Source organism: Mycteria americana, chromosome 1 (assembly GCF_035582795.1).
Source record: "Mycteria americana isolate JAX WOST 10 ecotype Jacksonville Zoo and Gardens chromosome 1, USCA_MyAme_1.0, whole genome shotgun sequence".
NCBI classification, from domain to species: Eukaryota; Metazoa; Chordata; class Aves; order Ciconiiformes; family Ciconiidae; genus Mycteria; species Mycteria americana.
The window spans coordinates 200,912,425-200,932,414 of record NC_134365.1 but is presented as its reverse complement, the minus strand read 5'-3'; the positions used below and the strand labels follow the sequence as shown (position 1 = coordinate 200,932,414).

The 19,990-nt window shown below is 43.0% G+C and overlaps 1 protein-coding gene across 1 annotated transcript in view; it reads right to left on the bottom strand.

The window, feature by feature from the left end:
* The window catches only part of SPATA13 (spermatogenesis associated 13), a 47,807-nt gene that overhangs the window by 13,230 nt on the left and 14,587 nt on the right, over nt 1-19,990 (bottom strand). Inside the window, exons 3-7 of the mRNA XM_075490888.1 lie at nt 17,281-17,643; nt 13,957-14,101; nt 2,221-2,357; nt 1,626-1,805; nt 361-546 (exon numbers count right to left, since the gene is read on the bottom strand). Of these exons, the coding sequence (XP_075347003.1) occupies nt 361-546; nt 1,626-1,805; nt 2,221-2,357; nt 13,957-14,101; nt 17,281-17,643 (1,011 nt within the window). The remainder of the gene's footprint in view (nt 1-360; nt 547-1,625; nt 1,806-2,220; nt 2,358-13,956; nt 14,102-17,280; nt 17,644-19,990) is intronic.

Here is a 19,990-nt window from a genome sequence, read left to right as displayed (position 1 = left end):
TTGTCCCTGAACTGTAACTGATTTTATTAAAGTTACTGAAAGTTTTCTATCTAAACCAAGTGGTAAGAAGTTCTAAATAAACTGGACTTCCTTCTCTCATTATTATGGAAATAGCGGTCAGATAAGCAAAGCACTTTTTCCACGTCAAAAGTGGAACGTTTTTTTTTAAAAAAAGGAAGCAGTGCTTTGTGGCAGTCGGCAGAGAGGAAAGCCGTAAGAGGACACAAGAAGGGTCTGACTGACAGCCTCAGAAGTGCAATTGGGAATATTTTGATATGAGAAACCACTCCGGTTCTCAACTTATATGGTATGTTTTGTTCACATTAGGTCAGCAGAATGCCCTCAGGTTAAAGCGTGTACCTCACAGATGTCCTTGAGATGCTTGATATAGACGCGTTCTGTGTTCATAATTTCCTGTATAACGTTGGTTCTCATCTGATCCTTGTTTTCAGCTATTTTCTGACGATGCTTGCTAATATCTGCATCTTGTTCTTCATCCTGGATACTACTACAATTTTCTGGCACTTCTTCCTGATTAACTCGCAGCTGCAGCCAGAACAAACAAAGCAAACTAGAGTAAAGCAGCAAACTTTTACAAAAAAATGTGATAAAACCATTACAAACTTCTTACAATTAAGAAAGGACTTGCTACAGAAATGTTCCCATTCTTGCCTTATGGAGAGGGTTCTACAACAGGATTTATCTCATTGTATCCACTGCATATTCAAATAGTGTTGAGATTTCTGTCTGGTTAAATACATGGCTTTCTACTCACAGTATCTGAGAGATACCATGTTGTGTTGCCTGTGTATTTTTCAGACTTAAGCTTATTTCTGACCCTTACTAATAGTTTATGTGTTATTTTGGCCAAGCCAGCGTATGGGTAAAAATTACAAAAGTAGTCAACTCAAACACTTCTAAATAGTCTCCCTCTGCCGCAGTTCCCCATCTGTACGACGTGGATAACAGCACCTCCTTCTTCGACTTTCATCCCATCGCCCATGTTGGCTGGAGATCTAGGAAGGGCAAAGGCAGGAACCATCTCTTGCACTTTGTGTAGTACTTCATACAGTGTGGCCCAAGCTTCATTACAGGCTCTCGAAAAGTACTTTGAATTAATTTCTAAAACATAGTTCAATTTCATACCAGTCGAGAGTTACGCTGTCATTAATCTGGCTGAGTTCTGACTGGGGAGTTCCGACTGTGAACCAGATTCTTACACAATGTTGTGTTAATAAATTAAGCCCTATTTTACCAAGAAATCCCTGCAGCGTACCCTTCCCCACCCCCTCATGAAAACTGCTGCGTCCTCTCCGTATACACTGATTGCTCCTGGTTGAGCTTTCTGCTGCCCTCATTTCTGCTTGAGAAATTCCTTTGGTTACAAAAGGACCACACAAAGGAAGAAGCCAGAGTAAAAGGTGTCAGAAGAGCTAAGGGATCTTGGGGTGTGATCCTCTATTGCTTTTTTCCTTGTGAAGTCATTAGGAATTACACCACTGATGTTCAGATACAAAGATCCTGAGGATCAGGCCCTTCACTTAAATGTAATGCCATGACCACTGCTGTTGCACTCTGCTAGGAATCTCACATGACAATGGTGCAAAAGCAAGAGAGTTACTCACCCTGACAAAGCTAGCTGGAAACCAGGCTTCCTTGTCCTCGTTTCTTCCCCACCACCAGTCTTTGTTGGAAGCTTCTAGAACTCTAATGACATCTCCAGCTTTGAAGCCCAGCTCTTGATCATCCATAGTCACATGGTCCCAGAGAGCTTCTGCATAGACAATGCTGCCATCGCTTATCAGCTGAGATGGGGAGAAAATGAGGTTGTGAAGGACAAAAGATAAGCAATGAACTGTTTATAAATTACTAAAAGAGCAAAATACCTCACTAGAGTGCCCATGATTACTCCTGTTACAGGATAAAACTACATTTCTGGATTTTCAGAGAGCTGTGTGTAGATTTATTAGTGAGAACAATTTGAGTCCTACTCCAGAGCAGTTACGTAGGCTAACGAGTTACACTCCCAGTGGAGTCCTAGTCACTGTGCTCTTCCCTTGGCACCTGCTCGTGGGCCCTGCCAGAGACAGGACACCACGGGTGCTGGATTCTTTGCTATGCTGGCTACTGCCATCGCACTTTTTATTAATATGAAACCTCAGACCTGTGGAAAACACCCCCCCCGCCATCGTTACAGCAATGCAAAGCCCAGGACGTTACCTCATTAATTGCTAGCTGTTCCCCTCCGGGCTGCAGGTACCTGGGAGTGGCTTGGCAGAGCTCCTCGTAACTGTAGTCTTCCTCACTGCCATTGTCGTCCACTAACGCTGAAGATTCAGTCCCACCATCTGCAGCAACTAAAACAAAGGTGCAACAGCTGTTTGCTTCATCATTTCTATGATTCCCCCAAGAAAACAATGCAAGAGGAATCGCCGAGAAGTTGCCTTTGTTGTCACGAGTACAGCAGTCACAGCAGAAGTGGAGGGCAGCAGAGCTCTCAGGAAAACCGCTTTTCCGCCATTAAATACTTTTTACTCTTCTTCGGAATTTTCTCATTTAGCAGCTGATGAAACTGATAAATTCTCCTTTTTGTGCACAGAAAACAGAACTACAACCATTATTTATTTATTTTCTGCCCAGAGGGAATCTCAAACGACCTGAATCAGAAGGGAGGTCTCAATGCCGTTTCCCACACGGCAGATGAGAGGGCTCCCACGGGCCCCCGCTGTCAGTCCCAGGCCGGGTGCCGTCACATCGCACCACGACCCAACGCCTCCGTGCCCACCCACCCATGAGAGGGGCGGGCAGCCCACGCCGCAGCCCCCACGCCGCAGCCCCTGCTCCGAGCCGGCTGCCGCCACCGCTCCCACCTGCTGGGGCAGGCTCTGGCAGCACCGAGATACCAATGGGACGGCCAAGGGAGTCTGGGCTGAGCACGGTGTAACGGCCTGAGAAAAAACTTGTTCTAATTGCCCCAAATCACAAAAAATTCTTGGGCTGACAATTGTACATTTTCTGACCAAAGAGGCAGCTTTGAAAATAAATAAAGGCCAGAACTAAGACGGGCTTCGTCTTATTACACGGCCACATAAACCAAGAGAAACGTCATGTAAGTGACTGTCACTATGCGCATGTCAATCTGCGGTTACTGTATGAAACTGTAAAACCCATTTGGGGTACATCACTGGGTGGTAGATCCTTTTGGCGATCATCTCCGCGCTGGCAGATGAAGAGGACTGGGGACTGATCTCAGGACCAACTAGCACTGACTGACTCACGTCCGCACTGCTCGGTGCTAGACCCTTTCAGAGTAGGTTTGCCTTTGAAAGCCAGCTGTAATGTTCAAACAGATCAGGGGATGAGCTAGTAATCACGAAGTATTCGTGACCAGTGGCCCAGTGCTTGAGTGCACCCTCTGGTCCTTGTTAATTTATCCCTAAAGATTTATTCCTATGGCAGGCCCAAGCTGAATAACTAGAGAGTGTGAAGATCATACAGTGCTCAAAAATCCAATAACAAATTAAAAAAAAAAACTCTCAGAATGGGCTGCTAGCACTGAACTCCTTTTCTAATGGTTACTGTGCCCCAGATAAGTTGCCACGCAGCCTGCAGAGCATCTCTCTCACTCCCGAGTGCCTGGGAAGGGACCTTTAAGCGGAGTTATTGAACCTGCCACTTCCACCTCGCAGCAAGGCTGAGCAGCAGAGCCCTGACCCTGCCTCTTCTCTGCCCTGCTTCAGGCCTGGGTACCGCCTGCCTGCCGAGCTCTGGGCTCCGGATGGGTGAGAATCGCAAAGAGATGACTCCTGGCTTTACTCCACCCACCTACACAACTAGCATGCACGCCGTTGCCTATCCGTTATTTACCTTACAGGGAGAAACGCTTCAGCCCCTCCTTATGGGCACTCATACCATCAATAGCGTCTTTGGACATTTGGGTATTAATTTGCAAGAGAGGTCAAAGCTGATTACTGCACAGATTCACTAAAAAACTTCAAAGGTTTTTCTTTCCTTTAAAAGTGGAAAAATATGGCATAGTCTTGATGTAACAGAACATGGGTATTCAACCGTTCTCTTCTATTCCCCAGCACTTTAAATATACACTCACATTAATGGTATATCTGCCTAACCAGGGAAGATGTAGAATCCCTATTTAAAACAACAAGATTTTTTTTCCCTAGACTCATAAATCTGAGCACTGATAAACTTTTAAAATAGACCTTGTGAAACTTACTGAAACTTCTTTATTAAAAAAATCTGCAAATAAATAATTCATTAAATCAATTTTTAGCTTATAAAGCAACACAAAAAAAATTAATCCCAGTGATCCTTTATACACCTCCACTGCACTATCAGTACTGCCTGTTGGTTTGTTCCAGTAACAACAGCACATCAAAATAACCTAATTCATTTGGCTCCAGATAAAAAATTACTGCAATTTGGGGACCGATAATTGTTCATTATTCTGTACCAAATCAACAAGCTTGCACTGTCCTCGTAGTTAGACTCAAGCGAAAATCAGTCGCTTGCATTCTGCATCTATTCCTCTATTGTTTACAGCCAGAAATATCAGAGGTAGGGGTGGGCTTTCCTGATCGCACCAACAGGATGGAAAAACTTGAAAGACAGCCTGGGACTGATTCTGATCTCCTAGCAGCTTTGTCACCAGTGTAAGGCTGCAGGCTCCCGCGGATGACACGGTATAAGCATAATCAGCATCAGGCCCCCTGACTGCTGCAGTTTATCAGTTCGATCTAAAAACACTGCAAAAAAATAGCGAGAGAGAGAGAGAGAGAGAGAGAGAGAGCATGTTCTACTCACACGTACCCATCTGAAGGCTCTCCAGACTCCAAAATCGTGCCATTCCCCCCCTGGCTACCATGCTGCCGTCAGACTCGACCCAGAGCAAGGGTTTGACCTCAAACAGGTGATGCTCGGTCCCAGCGGGCTGGCGGAGGATCACAAAAGGCTCCGAGCTACCGACAGTGCAGAGAACCAGCCTGTTCGCTGCCTTCGGCTCCCAGCTGTGCCTCCGAGGCCGAGGCCGGCTGGGAACTGCCAGCGGCGCGCGCTCAGCCCGGCTGCGGCGAGCTCACGGCTCGCTGACATCACGGGGTGCCCTTAGGGAGGAAGTTCCAGAAAAGAAACAAAAACCTGGCTGCCTGGCCCCGGCCGCGCTGTGCCTGCAGCCGCCTGCGCCACCCAGACCGCTCCCAAAGTGCCTGAACATCTCGAACGCAGCAAGCCAAGGAGTACATTTGGTTTTCATTAAAGCAGCTTAATGCGATTCCAATCTATATTCAAATGACTGCAATTCAAAGGGAAAGACTATTTGGATGGGAGCTGGGAGTTCCTTGTATTACAGCACCATTCGGAGTTTCGGTCTACCTTTGTTATACCGGTTAAAATTCCAGTAGAAGTAAACAATGAAGGTATTTTTTGCATGGCTATTAAAACTTCTCTTGCTTCACCGGCAAATGCTGTATCATTATTTAGGGCACAAGCAGCCGAAGCGTTAAGGCTGCAGCAGACTGCTCCCAGGGAAAGAGGGGAGGACAGAGACATTTTCTCGCTCAAACTACAAACTTAATTCAGCTGCTCCAGAAAATAGGGAATGAAGCAGGAAAGCACCCCAACAGCCCAGCTTTCACTGGGACTGACCCAGCCGGAGCACAACCTCATTCATTCACCATGGGCCAGCATTTACCACCCTTCCATCTGCGTCGTTCTGCAGTGAAGCTGGATCAGTTCATGCACTGGAAGCAAGGGCAGGAGCTGCTCCCATCAGCAGAGTGCAAAGCCTGCTGCAACCTGCGCTTGTACACCGCACTACATTTACGGTTTGGAAAGCTCCACAATGTTTATGGCTCGTGCTTTAGCTGCAAACTGTGTTGCTCAGCTGAGCCTGTCCTTTAACTGGGGCCTGCCTCCGCCAGGGAGGTGCTCGCAGACCCCGGCGGCATTTCTGCACGCAGCGACCTCTCAACACCCACTGACATCACATGGTTTCCCCAGCGCTGCCTCAGACGCAGACGGAAAGGCCAAACATCGCCCTGCAATATTAATGCCATCTTCCTACAAAAATCCAGACTGTGCTGCACTGCACAGGAGACTGATAGGAATTCTCTTCTGAATCCCCAAACTTCCCTATTATTTCTTGCTGCAAGGACACTTGTTGGATAGCACCGTAAACACAAGCTGCTACATATTGTAAGATATTTATACACAGCCCCACACATTTTTCTCAGCACAAATCCTTAAAAAAAAAAAAAAAACCAGCAAACAGAAGTGACACTGAAGCACTGATGATGCTAGGACCTGCAAGTGAAGGCTTCACGCTTTTAATCAGCCGGAGCACAAGCTCTCTGCCGCGTCAAACCCCTACCCGCAGGGGAAAAACAGCTGAACTGCCAAAGGAAAATGAGATCAAACCCCACACAGCTCTTCTAGAAGATACATTAAAAATGATCTCTGAAGAACAGTCATTTGGTTTGATTTTTGCAGAACGGAACGGACTGTGTGCTTCTGCCCGGCGACTAACCCAGCCCCACCGCGGGATGCTGCCGGGGCCGGGGATCTGTTCTCCCTCCTCTGCATGGGCGCATCCAGCAACTGCGCAGCCACGAACGGAACCACCACAAAAGCACTCGTTTGGGGCGAGCTGGTGGCGGGTTCGTTTCCTCGCAGGAGCAGGCAGGGACAGGAGCAGGCGCAGGCTGTCCTTTGCAGTGGCAGTCCACAGAGACCCTGTCCAAAGGCATGCCAAGCTGGCCTAGCCACTGCGCAGCGCACTCTGAAAAGGCTGTGGGTACCATGTACTAAAATACTAACACTAAAAGCTAGTTTATCCACCTCAAGAAAATCCAGTTCTAGATACCCCTCTGGTATCGTAGGACCCTCCACCCTGGGGCAGCCCAAAGGTCCCCCCCACCCACTGCTGCGACAGCAGCCGGTAGCAGATGCCCAGGGAAGAACATAAAAATAGATGAGGCATGTAATGGCATTTTTCTGATGTACTTTCCCAAATTCTAGCTATCTGAAGATCAGAGTCAGATCCCTCCTGGGGCAGAAGTGATATCTTTGTGTTTAATGAACTGAATTTTTCAAACCACTTTCTGAATTTCTGTAAACTTTTGGGATTTGAAATATCACATGTAGCAATTAGTTTCATAGTTTAATTTTCTAGGGTGAAAACTATCTTTTATTTTGAACTTGCTATCTGATGATTTCATTTGGTGCCCTTTAGTTCTTAGATTATTGGAATCAATAACTATTATCCGTTCATTTTTCCTATGCCAATCAGACTTTTATTCCCCTATTGGCCTTTTTTCCAAGTTGCAGAGCCCTAGCTGCGTTAATCATTCCTCAGACAGAGACACTGAGTAGGTTTTCTTGTCCTTTTGCCTTTCTCTGTATCGTCCCCTGTAAAAAATGCTTTTTGAAGTGGAAAGGAACGGGGAGATGGCCCCCACACGCCACACCAGTGGCACAATTGGGCTTTCTGTTTTGCTCTCTATTCCCTTCCTACAAATTCCTGCCCTTTTATTTACTGTTTTGACTGTTACTATGCACTGAACTGACACTTTAATTATGTTAGGATTGCGAGAGCTCTTCCTGAATGGCAATATCCAGCTCAAAGTCCATTCTTCTGCAAGCATACCAGGCTTGTGTTCCTCCATGTGCACTACCTTGCCTTTATCAACACCAAATTCACCTGCTGCCAAGTGCAGTGCATTGTCTCGGTATTGCAAAATCCTTCTGCAACTCTGTTCAAGCAGCTTGTGCTTTTACTACCGTGAATAATTTAGCACACAAGCAAGAATTATAATTTCATTCTATACCTCCCTTCCCACATTATTTGTGAAGACACTGAAGATCTGGCTCCACTCTTGAGCTCTCTCCTTAAGAAAACCAACCACTTTCCTCCTCTCCGTTACTTAGTGCTTACTCACTTGGCTAAAGCATGGCAGGATCTTCCCTCTTATCCCAGGCCTCTTAAGAGACGTTTGTAAGCGATCTTGTCAGAGGCCTTTTGGAGATCCAAGTAGCCCATACCTACTGAATCCCCTCGGTCACATCCTCAGTGATTTTTTTTTCAGAAAACCTAATCCATTCGTAGGGCACAGCTTTCCTCTACATAGGGCACATGGACTCTTCTTCATCATCAGGGTCTACCAGTCTGTTAATGTTACTCTCTGTTATAGTTTCTAAGTCCTGAATACATTCTTTATATATTCTACATACTATTATGCCAGACTCACTGGTCTACTGCTCACTGGATCCCTTCTGATACTTCTTTATAAAGGTTATCTCATTGCTGCCTTCTTCCTTGTACTGAGGCAATTTTTGAGGAACGAATTCCATGCTGAGGCAGTAGCTCAGCAATTTCATTCTTAAATCCCTTTAGAAGTCTTGGTTCTGGCAATTTGTTACTATTCATTTAGTTACTCTGAAACTTTTACTGACATTTTGAGAAAGATCCATATCTAATTTGAGCTCAGGTTTTATTTCTCAGCCACTGACAAGGCCTACAAACTGTCTGGTCTACCAGGTTCTCATATTTTATAAAAAGGACATAGTTTTTATATCTTTAGCTGTGTGTTCTATGTGTTCCTGTAGCTTTACATCAAAATTGCTAGAGGGTTTTTTTTTTCTATTCAGATACAATTCAATAATCTGAAGGATGCCTTTTTTTTTTTCTTCTTCTGATAAATTCTTTTCCTCTGTATTTAATGACAGAACCCTTTTCTGGTGTTTCCAAATTCTGTTTTGACAGGTGACATGAATTTGCTCTAAGTATCTAATAAGCTGTCCTTGAACACTCTCCGTGCTGCCTGCAAGCATTTAACACCTTTTTCTGCTCCTTTAAATTCCTTTGTTACATAAATGACTTCTCACTTTCATTTACTTTCCCTCTTCTAAATTAAAACACATACTGTATTGGATTTTTTTACTCTTCTCACCCCTGCACGGATATTGGCTCAGAGTGCGTTATGGACACAGAGGTCAAGATTCATTAACTGTCTGTATTTGGTCAATGAACAGCACCCCAAGTTTCTTCCAGTCAAGGTCACCTAGCTTAGCTTAGAAGTCTATAGAGTCAGATGAGACACATCCCACCCTTACAGAGTAGCTCTTACGTGTGATCCTGCACACACCTCAGGAACAGTTCAGGAATTGTTTCCCTTCTGTAGGTCTCCTGATTAGCTGCACCGAGGAGTTATTTATGGTACACCTGAAAACGTAGCACTGTGCCCCATTACAACACTTAACCCACACAACAGCAATTCAGGTCTCCTTTTATGACTGTGCTTGCTGCCCTTGAAATTTCTCCGGGTTCCTTGGTTTGTCACATTTACTATCACCATCCTGGTGATCTCAGGTCGTTCATAACTTAATCCTGTCACAATATTTTCTCCCCATTTAGGCATGGCATTCCAGTCCACGGATCCTGTGACACTTGATGATACAGTCAATTTGTTTATCTGATTTGGCTCTTAGTTTTTATTTAATAGAGACCCTCTTTCACTGGTACAATCTTTTCTGTTATTCCTATACAGCTTGCGCAATGGTGACACGCTGGTTATGCTCCACAGGTTATCTTCCTTCGACCAAGTTTCTGACATACGCCATCTAGCTTCTTTAAAAATATGTTTATTTCTCCATCTTATTTTTAAACTTTCACTGTTACTGGCAGGGTTGCCTGTTTTTCTAAATCCTCTTTAAACAACATTTGTCCAACTGTTCCTGACTATTTCTTGCTTGAGTTTTGTCAGCTTCTGCCCCACCCTTCATTTGAGCATTGACGTTGCCTGTAAAGGATGTGCTGTCCTATACTGTGTATTATTTCACCTTGCCAGCTTCCCCCTAATGCTTCGTTTAGAAACTACTCCATAATCTCTTGATTTCCATGCCAGCAGCCTGCTTTTGTTTTGGTTTAGAAAACAAAGGATCTTTTTATTTCAAATGTTCCTCGGTTCATAAATAATCTAAATCTCCCTCTTTTTAATACAACTTTCTGCACAAAGGTGCCTGGAGGTAAAAAGGCCTCTCTGTCTGACACCGAGCGTGGTATTGGCAGCACTTCGGACAATTCTACCATTGGGCTCCTGGTCTTTTGGCTTCTACCTGACAGCTTCAATTTTGCCTCCGGTGCTTGCCTCCTGTCCATCACACTCTCCCTGGCACCCACCTGCCCCACCGCTACCACCTCCCCTCCGGAGTGCCTAGGACTGCCTAGGCGCTTCACCCGATGCACCAGCTGCTCCCAACACACTGCTAGGTCCTGCCTGCATCATCCAGCCCAGCTATCTATGCATCTAACAATCCCATTACCCACCAGCATAGCTTTTGCCTTTTCCCATGAGTTAAGAGTCCCATCTTTCAAAGTATCACATAGCCATCATCCTCCGCTCCAGAGGCTTTTCTGTCCCCAGCAACACTGGGACTGCTTAGCCTGTGGTAGTGGGTTTCATGATGCCCCTTCAGGTCCTGTTCGGGAGTCTTTCTGCCTCCCTCAGCTTTTCAGGCACTTTGGCCGCAGAATACAGCAACCGCCATGGAGCTGCTTGCAACATCAGACATATTCCACCCACCTCCTGGTAATCACAAATACGGCACTCGGTGTAGTAACCCCCAAATTTGCGTTTCCTGCGTATTGTCCTACTTACATCCTCACTCTTTTGGGGTGGGGGAGCAAGGACAGGGTAGTAAGGAGATGGTAGCAAGCAGGGAACTGTTTTCTCTCGAGGAGTGACTAATAACTTCTGTTTGTTCACTTCCATGGCCAAAACCTATTTGGGGTGGCGTTTGTTTATTTTATCGGTGATAGGGATGGAGAACCTGAAAATCTCCTCTCCCCAACAGCCAGTTTGTTTGCACCTCAGTTCCTGAGCTATGCTCTACACAGGCTGAAACCTACTTGGTTACCCAACCTTGGTGAACTGGGAAAAGCTTGACAGTAGTTTAACATTGTAGGCAAACATCCAGGACAGGATACTACTTGAATTAAAGACATTTAAATTTATTCATCTAAATGCCAGAGTCCACATTTGAACGAACCATCTAAATCAGCAGGTATTGGTCACAATCAAAACAGCTGAGAGAGCAATCCACCTCATCCAAAGGCAGTTCCTACTCTAACCTTCATGGACTGCCATTTTAAGTATTTTGGATATCCCGCTGGCCTCCAGCTGCCACTGAAGAAAGGAATAGGTCTCCCATAGGTCCTCTGTCATATTTGCCAGCTGCAGGCAGGTACTCAGGTATCCCACACATATCTGGACCCTGCAGCAGGTAACTGAATCAAGCCCTAGACCTCCACTGCCTGTAACAGGTGTTCAAATGTTTAACTCTTACGTAGGTACCTACATTTAGACTAAATTTAGTGACTTAAACTTGAGCTGAATCCCACCCCACCTGCTCAGAGCTGAGCCTATCTGAAGGAGTTCACCAATTAATTTAGCCAAATTGTAGGCAAGCATCCAGGACAGGATACTACTTGAATTAAAGACATTTAAATTTATTCATCTAAATTGCTCAGAGCTGAGCCTATCTAAAGGAGTTCACCAATGCTCAGAGCTGAGCCTATCTAAAGGAGCTCACCAATTAATTTAGCCAAATTCAAGTCCCACACCACAATATGCAAAAAAGATGGGTTAGTTTAAGATACTTATAAAAATTGCTCTACTGTGATAAATAGGTAACCTCTTTAATATAATTTAAAACTTGTAACCCTTTAAGCCCAAGGGTAGTGGGCTAGTAAGCCCAATATAAGCCCAATATAAGTGTCATATAAGCCCAATATAAGTGTCAAGGGAAGTTTCCCTCATGTGTTGGCTGGTTGTTACGCTGTCTCCTACAGTATGATGATTTACTGTCTTGTAACAGCTGTTTTTCTAAAAATTTACATCTCCAAGTCTATCTCCCATTGTTATAAAAGTAGACATGCAATATATTAGGCTTTAGCAAGTAACTAAAATGAGATATCACTGGTTTTCAGTGCTTGGGTTTAGAATTTCTTTCTTTAATAAAGGGCTTTTGTGCTATTGAATTTCACTGTACATGAGCAAACAAAAAACTCTCACATGTTCAAAGACAAGGAAATGCCTTGTGAATTTAAGAGAAAAAGGAAAGAGATCAGAATGTGTGACACTAGTCACTTTATTATTTTCTGCTGGAGCTACTTAACAGATCTTTGCAACTGCTCTCAAACTGCGAAGTCCGTGATATTCCCCACTTGCCTTCAGGGCTTTGATTTCAGAAGCTTTTCCGGATCAACTGCTATGTTGATTGTAATGAGTCATAAAAGTCACATCTAGCATAATCAATATTGCTTTGGCTTCATTGTCTTGAAAAGTGGCAGAAACCTTGCTTTGTGTATTTGTCATCCTGTTGCTTATGTTTAGGAGACCAGTTATTCAAAAGCTAAATACCTGGAAAGATACTACTCTCAGGCAGTTGTCTAGGTAACTAATATTACTTCATGTGGTTCCCAAACATGAAATGGAAAGGATAACTAAAAATAAAAAAAGAATCCCTACTCTGTGATGCGTAAAGAGTCTCTTTTTTTGAAACTAGCTCAGGGCAAACCTGTTATTCTGTGAGTGGTTCTTCTGGAATCAGGGACTGAGATACCACGTAATCTCAGCAAGGGTTGCAGCATTAGATGTCGAATTTACCTCGATGTCTAATCTGGATCATTAAGTATATTGAGATACATACAGCTAGGACACACTCCAGACATGGGATTTAAAGCAGTTCCCAACATTCTGCTACAATATAAATTAAAAGGAGAATACCAATATAGTATATATAATGTATCTCATTGCTGTCGTTAGAAATTCTCAACTCTGTTCCTTGGAGAGCACCTTGTGAAGAAAACTGTCATGCTCTATTGAAGACTGGAAAATGCAGTTTTAAAATGCTCTTATATAAATTAATTTGTAGTTGAGGGATTTTTTGAGCAGAATTTGGTTATAATTGCAGCTAAAACTTAGCTTAGAACCATAAAAAGCAAGTACTGACTAGTAAACATATGTATAATTTTAAAAAAGAAACCTTGAAAATGCTACTTGTTAACTTTCCTACTTCAGGCAAGCCCTGATGCAGACACCTTTACTTATTCTCTCCACAGAGAGGCAGCATGAAGGTTCCCAGTAGTGTTTTGTTCACTATTAACAGTGAAGAATATAAAGGGAAAATTTTGCTTTTATGTCTGACCCTTGCCAGTGAAACATGAATAACTGTTTAGATTATGCTCACAGTGGTCTGAAAGAACACAAATGGTATAAACCCAGGTTCTTCTGGTCCCACCTGCCAAGAAATGTTCCACTAATACTAGATATGACTTTCTATTAACTCAAGATAGCATTGCATGCTAATAGTAAACAATTACAGAAAAAATTACTGCTTCCAAAAAGGCAATCTTTTCCAAGAACCTGTCCGTCATGTCGCAGAACCCTGGTTGGGCTACACTCACCACTGAGTAAGCCACTGCAACTGTATACAGTTCTCCGAAACAAGCTGCTTAATTATTTAAGGCTTGCCTATCTAGGTAGTTAAGCTGAATGCATGGCAAACAGAAAATTAAAAATACATGTGTGGTGTGCCTATGGTTCACGTATGAACTCAAGCATATTAGACCTTACTTCCTTCATATGCTATTATTATCTTCAGGCAAGGATGTGACTAGAGAGTGGAAAATACAGGGGTGTAACTGGTACAGAAGAATAAACCATAGCAATGTCAAACAGTAGATGTGAAAAACAAATTGTACACGTACACAGCAGGAAAAGCTACTAATGAGAAAGTCATAAACCAAAGCAACTTAGTTGGGTACTACTTTGTCACTGAGTTGGTTCACAGCCTTTTGTGTTCCACACTATGATCTACTTCCTCACCAAGCTGGGGTATGAAGTTGAGACCTAGAAAGTTAAAAAGACTTGCCCATCTTACCGTTAGATGTTCTCATCTGCCGCCTTCGTCCGACCCGGTCCAGGCCGATGGGGGTACTTTGTGAAAAGGTGAGCGGCCGGAACCTGGCTGAAACAGCTTTGTAAGGGGGTACCTGGTGCGCCGGAACTGGTGGCCGAGTTACAGGCTACAGAGAAAACAGGAAAATCCAGGATTAGTAAAGCTACCAGCAAGTCCAACTGAGCAAAACTCAGGTATGAAGTAAGGTTGCTTCAGACAGTCCAGGTAATTACAGGGGCAGTAAAATCCCCTACTTTGAAGTGACATTGCTTAAACACTGCATACCACATCCACCAGCATCGCAGAAAATATTTTATCACGTCACAGTTCTCTGTTACATTAAAAACTCCTTAGCCTTCTGTTATGATCAGACATGCTCTATAATTTTCATCTTGTAATTCTCCGTGCCCAAACGCTCTGGGATCTAACTGCTTCGAGAACAGCCTGCACAATGCTGGCTGGCATTGTAAACACACATCTGAAGGGAAACCCAAAGCGAAAGAGTGACCAGAAATGCTATAGTTGGAAGTTGTGTTCATTTCCTGGGACACGTGCTTTCTTCAAATAAATGTATTGCTTTTAAGTAAAATAAACATAGTTTACAAGACAAAAACAATTGTCTAAATGATCCTCTGCTCTGAAGATCCCAGGAGTCTCATTAAGAAGAGGTAATATTAAGTTTACTCATAACTTTATCTAGAAGCCATTTTCTTTAGTTAAATCATTTATTTGCTTAATTATGATTAGAGAACCTGCCCGCTTTATTTGCAAATTGAGTCTAATTTTATGTCGCCCCTGAACAACTCCACATTAGCCAGGCTGGATGACCTGGCATAAACATTCAACACTAAACAGCCAGACCTCAGCATATGAACTTCAGGAACTCGTCTTTACATCTTCTCTTATCTTTCAGTTGTTACTGTTCATAGGCCCTTCTGTCAAGTAATCTGAAAGATCAGGGTTGGGTTTTTTATGATCTCTTGACACTCTGTTATGAAACCAATGATTTAGTATTGTTTGGAAACATTTTCTCACACCTAAGCTGTCAGACCAAAACAAAACACAACAAAGAAGGAATTAGCATTACACTTTCAAAATATTCCCATGGGTTTTCAAAGCTTTTAAGAAAAAAAATCAGCAAGGTGAAGATCGGTCTTTGAAAGCCCCACATAAAATACTTCTAGCACATGTATTCCTGCTCCATTAGTCCTGAAGTTCCTGCTTCATTCCATGTAAAAAATACATTCCAGCTACAAATTTACTTTCTAATATGACTCTTAATATGACACAAAAACCTCTGTGTGTATTGAATATGATTTAACTACAACCTCATCTTTAAACTTCATTTCTTCAGTTTTTTAGCAATATACCAGGATCCTATCACTGAGTAACACCACAAAGAGTAAGTCTGATGTATTGCATCAAATAGCTAATAGGAGTGATGGCAATTACTATATGCAAATAACTGGCTGATTAAGCAACAAAGCTATTTATTTCTGGGCGACTAAAATTGTCTTGTAAGGCTTCAGTCCAGATCCCTTCCCGGACAGACAAGGATGTGCTGTTGCTCAGTGGCAGGCCTGGGAAGGCCATCATTTCAGTTAAAAATGTGTCCCCGTTGGGAATGCTCCATAGTTTTGGTCTTGACCACAGTGATCCAGCAATGTGCTCGTTTAACCCCAGCCAGCCCTCGCAGCAGCATTGGAGCACGGGAAGAGTCAACTCAAATAGCTGCCTTGATGCATGGTCCTTCATTACTAAACTGATGCAAGCAAGGTTTGTAGAGAGATCAATTTGTTTTCAGCAGTAAATGAAGGGCTTGGAGAGTGTTAAATCACTTCCATGGTACAGCAAGGATTATTTGGGTTGCCAATACTTACTATCCCTTGAAATCCATCTATTATTCTTGACTAAGATGGTCTAGAATTTATAACAATAATTTTCCTCTTTTTTTTTCCTCCAAGCTAAGTAGCGATAAAATTAATTTTAAAATATTCCGATTACGTAGGGTTTGAAACTATGGCCCTTGCATGGATAAAAGGTTCATTGGCTTCAGTTGGAGTTTTGCTTCAAGATGCATTTTTTCATCAGGGAATTCTAAAGAAAAAATGTGTAATATAGCATAAAAATGCTCATGTTAAAAATTGCTTTTCACAGGAGACTGAAAATCCTGCCTTTGTTTCAGCATTTGATTTCAGTTGGGCAAGTACCGTACCCGTGAATGATACTACATTGAACTTCCCAGGAGGAGATCAAGTAGCATGAGAAAGATTAAGAAGGTTCAAATTCCATTAGTAACTACTGGAATCACATTTTTTGAGGATGTAAATACTATTCCTTTTTTCTGTTGCTTTATCAGCTTGACGGTTGCTTTAGGTAGGAGTCCTCCAGCTTTTCTGGAAAGTGGAAAACACCTGATCAGTGCAGTATTACAAAAGCCCATGAGCCTGAAGCTCTGTAACCAACTACAAGATGGGGCCACCACTACCACCAGAACAGTAAGTTCCTCTATGCATCCTACCCGCTCAGGACTACCTCCAGGAAAAATGCAGCTATTTTTATCTTTCAGAAGTTTTTTATTTCTCAGTGTCTCACCTAACCCAACAGAGATGGCAAATAAGTATATAGGTACTGTTCAACTACTAATTCAACCACTCACTATTTTCTTACAGGCTTCCTCGTTCCATCAGGCCAATTTAGTAGTACATAAAGAGGGTGCGATATTTTTTCATATTCACAGTTTTCTTAGATTCTTTCTTTATTTCATTAATTCCTTAATTTATTACCAAGTTTCTAAAGCTACTTCCTTACTAGTTTTAAGTATCATGGCTATGCCAATACCAAGATTTTGAACACCACAGCTAATGCCACTGTTTTTGAACAGGCCTGCTTTTGGAGAATTTGAAATTCTCAATAAATAATGTGTTACTACCATATTGTTTGTACTCCTCTGTTCCTCAGGCCCTACACCCTGTAAGGTGACTAAACACGCAGCTGTATTACACACAAATCAGCTCTTATACACCAATATGAGACGTAACAACCATTCCAAGAAAGAAATAAGGTTAATTTACAATATGAAAAAGATTATCCCAAAGTCAGTATCAGTTTTATTCCATGCTGTTTTGTTTTTTAACAAGACAAAGTAATTAGTGACCAGGAAAGCAGAATTGTAAGTACACGATGTCAGCTTGACAAAAGGGAAGGAAGAGAAGGAAGCATCCATTCTATTTTCTAGGCTGAAGATAGAGACAAGGAAGTGAAAGGGTCTTTTGCAGTTTGCAGAGAGCACATCTCTTATCTTACTTGTGTCAGCAGACCTTCTATCTCTTCTGCTGGACCGCTTCCATAGAAATTGACCCCACCTATTACGGAGATGGGTCTTCTTTTTCGCCCTTTGTGGTAGCCTACTGTATTGCTTTGGATCACAGACCCGACGGAAGCCAGTCCTGGCTGGTTTTCTCCATCCGTGCAGTCTGTCTTCTGAGACTCCACCGCAACTGCATCTTCTGGTATAGAGAAACTTCTGATCGACATTTGGCCATAGTCTGAGAGAGGTCTGGGACGAGATCTTTTTCCAGAGCCCCATCTCCTGGGTGTGACCTTTTGTGTGTCTGTCTTTTCTTCATCCTGGGATGGGGACCTCTTCCAGTGGTCATCAGAAACAACCTTTTTAAATGTGAACAAGTCAAATAAGCCACAGAATGTTCTGACAATCATTTGTGAGTTTTTTATATGGCAGATCAACTTAACATTGCTAAAAAGAAAGCATTACCATAACAAATACAATAAATGCAACTGACAGTTCAGGAAGAGAGTAACTTTGCAAAGGAAAGACATCATGATGCTTGTGCTGAGTAAGGTTAATACCCAACCACCAGCACCTCCTAAGCAAACATGACTAATAACACTAAAAACTCACCTATTACCTCAGCAGTACAGACAGGCCCTGTCATAAACACTGAATTCACTGAATTGTGTCTTGGGAAGAGAGCTCTGCCACTCACAGCACTTGTTCCTGTGCACAAGTAGGATGCTACATAACACCGGTAAAAATAATTCAACCAGCACACTGTGTTTCTGGACTTTCTACCAAGGCCTGTAGTGACAGGACAAGGGGCAATGGTTTCAAACTGTGAGAGGGTAGATTTAGATCAGATATAAGGAAGAAATTCTCTGCAAGAAGGGTGGTGAGACACTGGAACAGGCTGCCCAGAGAAGCTGTGGATGCCCCATCCCTGGAAGCGTTCAAGGTCAGGCTGGATGGGGCTCTGAGCAACCTGATCTAGGGAAAGATGTCCCTGCCCGTGGCAGGGGGGCTGAACTAGATGATCTTCAAAGGTCCCTTCCAACCCAAACCATTCTATGATTCTATGATATTCCTCTGCTTTACCTCTATTCAGTGATGAAAATAAACAGCAAGGCTGCAGTTTGACTGCTTGCCGATCCCACGTAACTGTAAGCCGATACCAAAACGGCAGGCGCACCCCCTCCTACCACTCCCTCCCACACTCTCACTTGGGTCAGATCTAGAGATTGTGCAGCCATGTGCCAGCTGGGCGAGTGAGCTCATCCAGTTTGGAAGGGAGAAGCTAATTTTCTACATGCTCAGGGAGGTTATAGCCAGACCGAGCAGCACCAGAGATACATTTTAACACAAATACAGGAAAAACTGGTGTTTTTAGAGAGGAAGCTTGGAAAATGAGCGTGCTGCTCCTATTTAACAGCACATCTGGCTCACGGAGGTTAATGCCTACAGGTATCATAATTGCACTGGTACTGCAAGTTTGGAAATGAAATAACCTCAGCTGAAATACTTGTTAGAGGGAACATTTTTAAGGATTTCAATGCATTTGGAGTAATACTGCGGTAAACTTTGCTAGCAAAACCCCTGCAATTTTTGAGAAAAAATACTGCACATAAAAATTTATATTAACTTTTCCCTCAAATTTCCCAATTCTCAGCATTTCCTTGGCTTTTCCTCGCTCCTCTCTAAAGAAAGAAAAGAAACAGAGAGAGGAAGATGGGTGTTTCTGGGCTGGGTGGCAGTTTGCATGGACACCTGATGGCAAACTCCAAAGCACTGCTGAGCAAGTGAACCCTGTCCCAAGTTCTCATACAAATTATGAACTAATTCTGACCTTTTTTTTGTAAAAAAATCAGCCTACTTCTTTATTAGGATATCTTTAGACTACCCAAGTGCACTTCTGACGATGTTCAAAGCTAATAAGTATTCCAAAAAAGAGTAAGAAGCATTCCAAAAAAGAGAGGCATCATTTTGTCTGCCTCTGGCTACATTTTGTTCATCTGTTTCAGACCAGATGAAGGCATTTCAGGTAATGCATATTCAAAGCAAACAGGCAGCCTACAATCAGCCTTTTACAATGATGCCTACGAAAGAGGACTTATGTTTTGTCACCTTCTTCTCCACCTACCGTTTCAACCAGGCCAGTACAACTCCGATGAGCCTTTTTTATAAGACCACCTGATCCAGTGGGCAGATTTCAATTTTGATTTGAAAGACAGCTTAAGACAAATTTCACTGTATGAAACCACTTCAGCTAGTAGGCAGAGTTATTAAACAGTCAGCATTTTAACATGATTACTGCAATTAAAGTATGAAAAATGATCAATGTCATACATTGCTCTACATTCAATTATTTCACTTACAGCATGAAATTTATTCTAAATAGAGCACTTGCATAAATTTTGATTTCTATGGCGTCACACCTGTCACTCAAGCATGCTTCAGCTTCCTTGCAGATTTTAGCTCAGGACCAGTTTTAATAGTATAAGCGATTCAGTAGAGAGTGAGTCCCTGGCTGGAGCACCGACACAGCTTCAGCAAAGCTGTCCCTTAAACCGGCCCCTCTGAGGTCAGAGCAGCAAAATCACAGGTTAAATAAGGTTCTTACCTCAGAATCAGACACAGGTAAAGAGTCTCCACATATGCAGTGACTGAGAAAGGAGCTCATGAGAGTCATTGTATGTTTTTGTTTTGCAGTCTTGTCCGTAA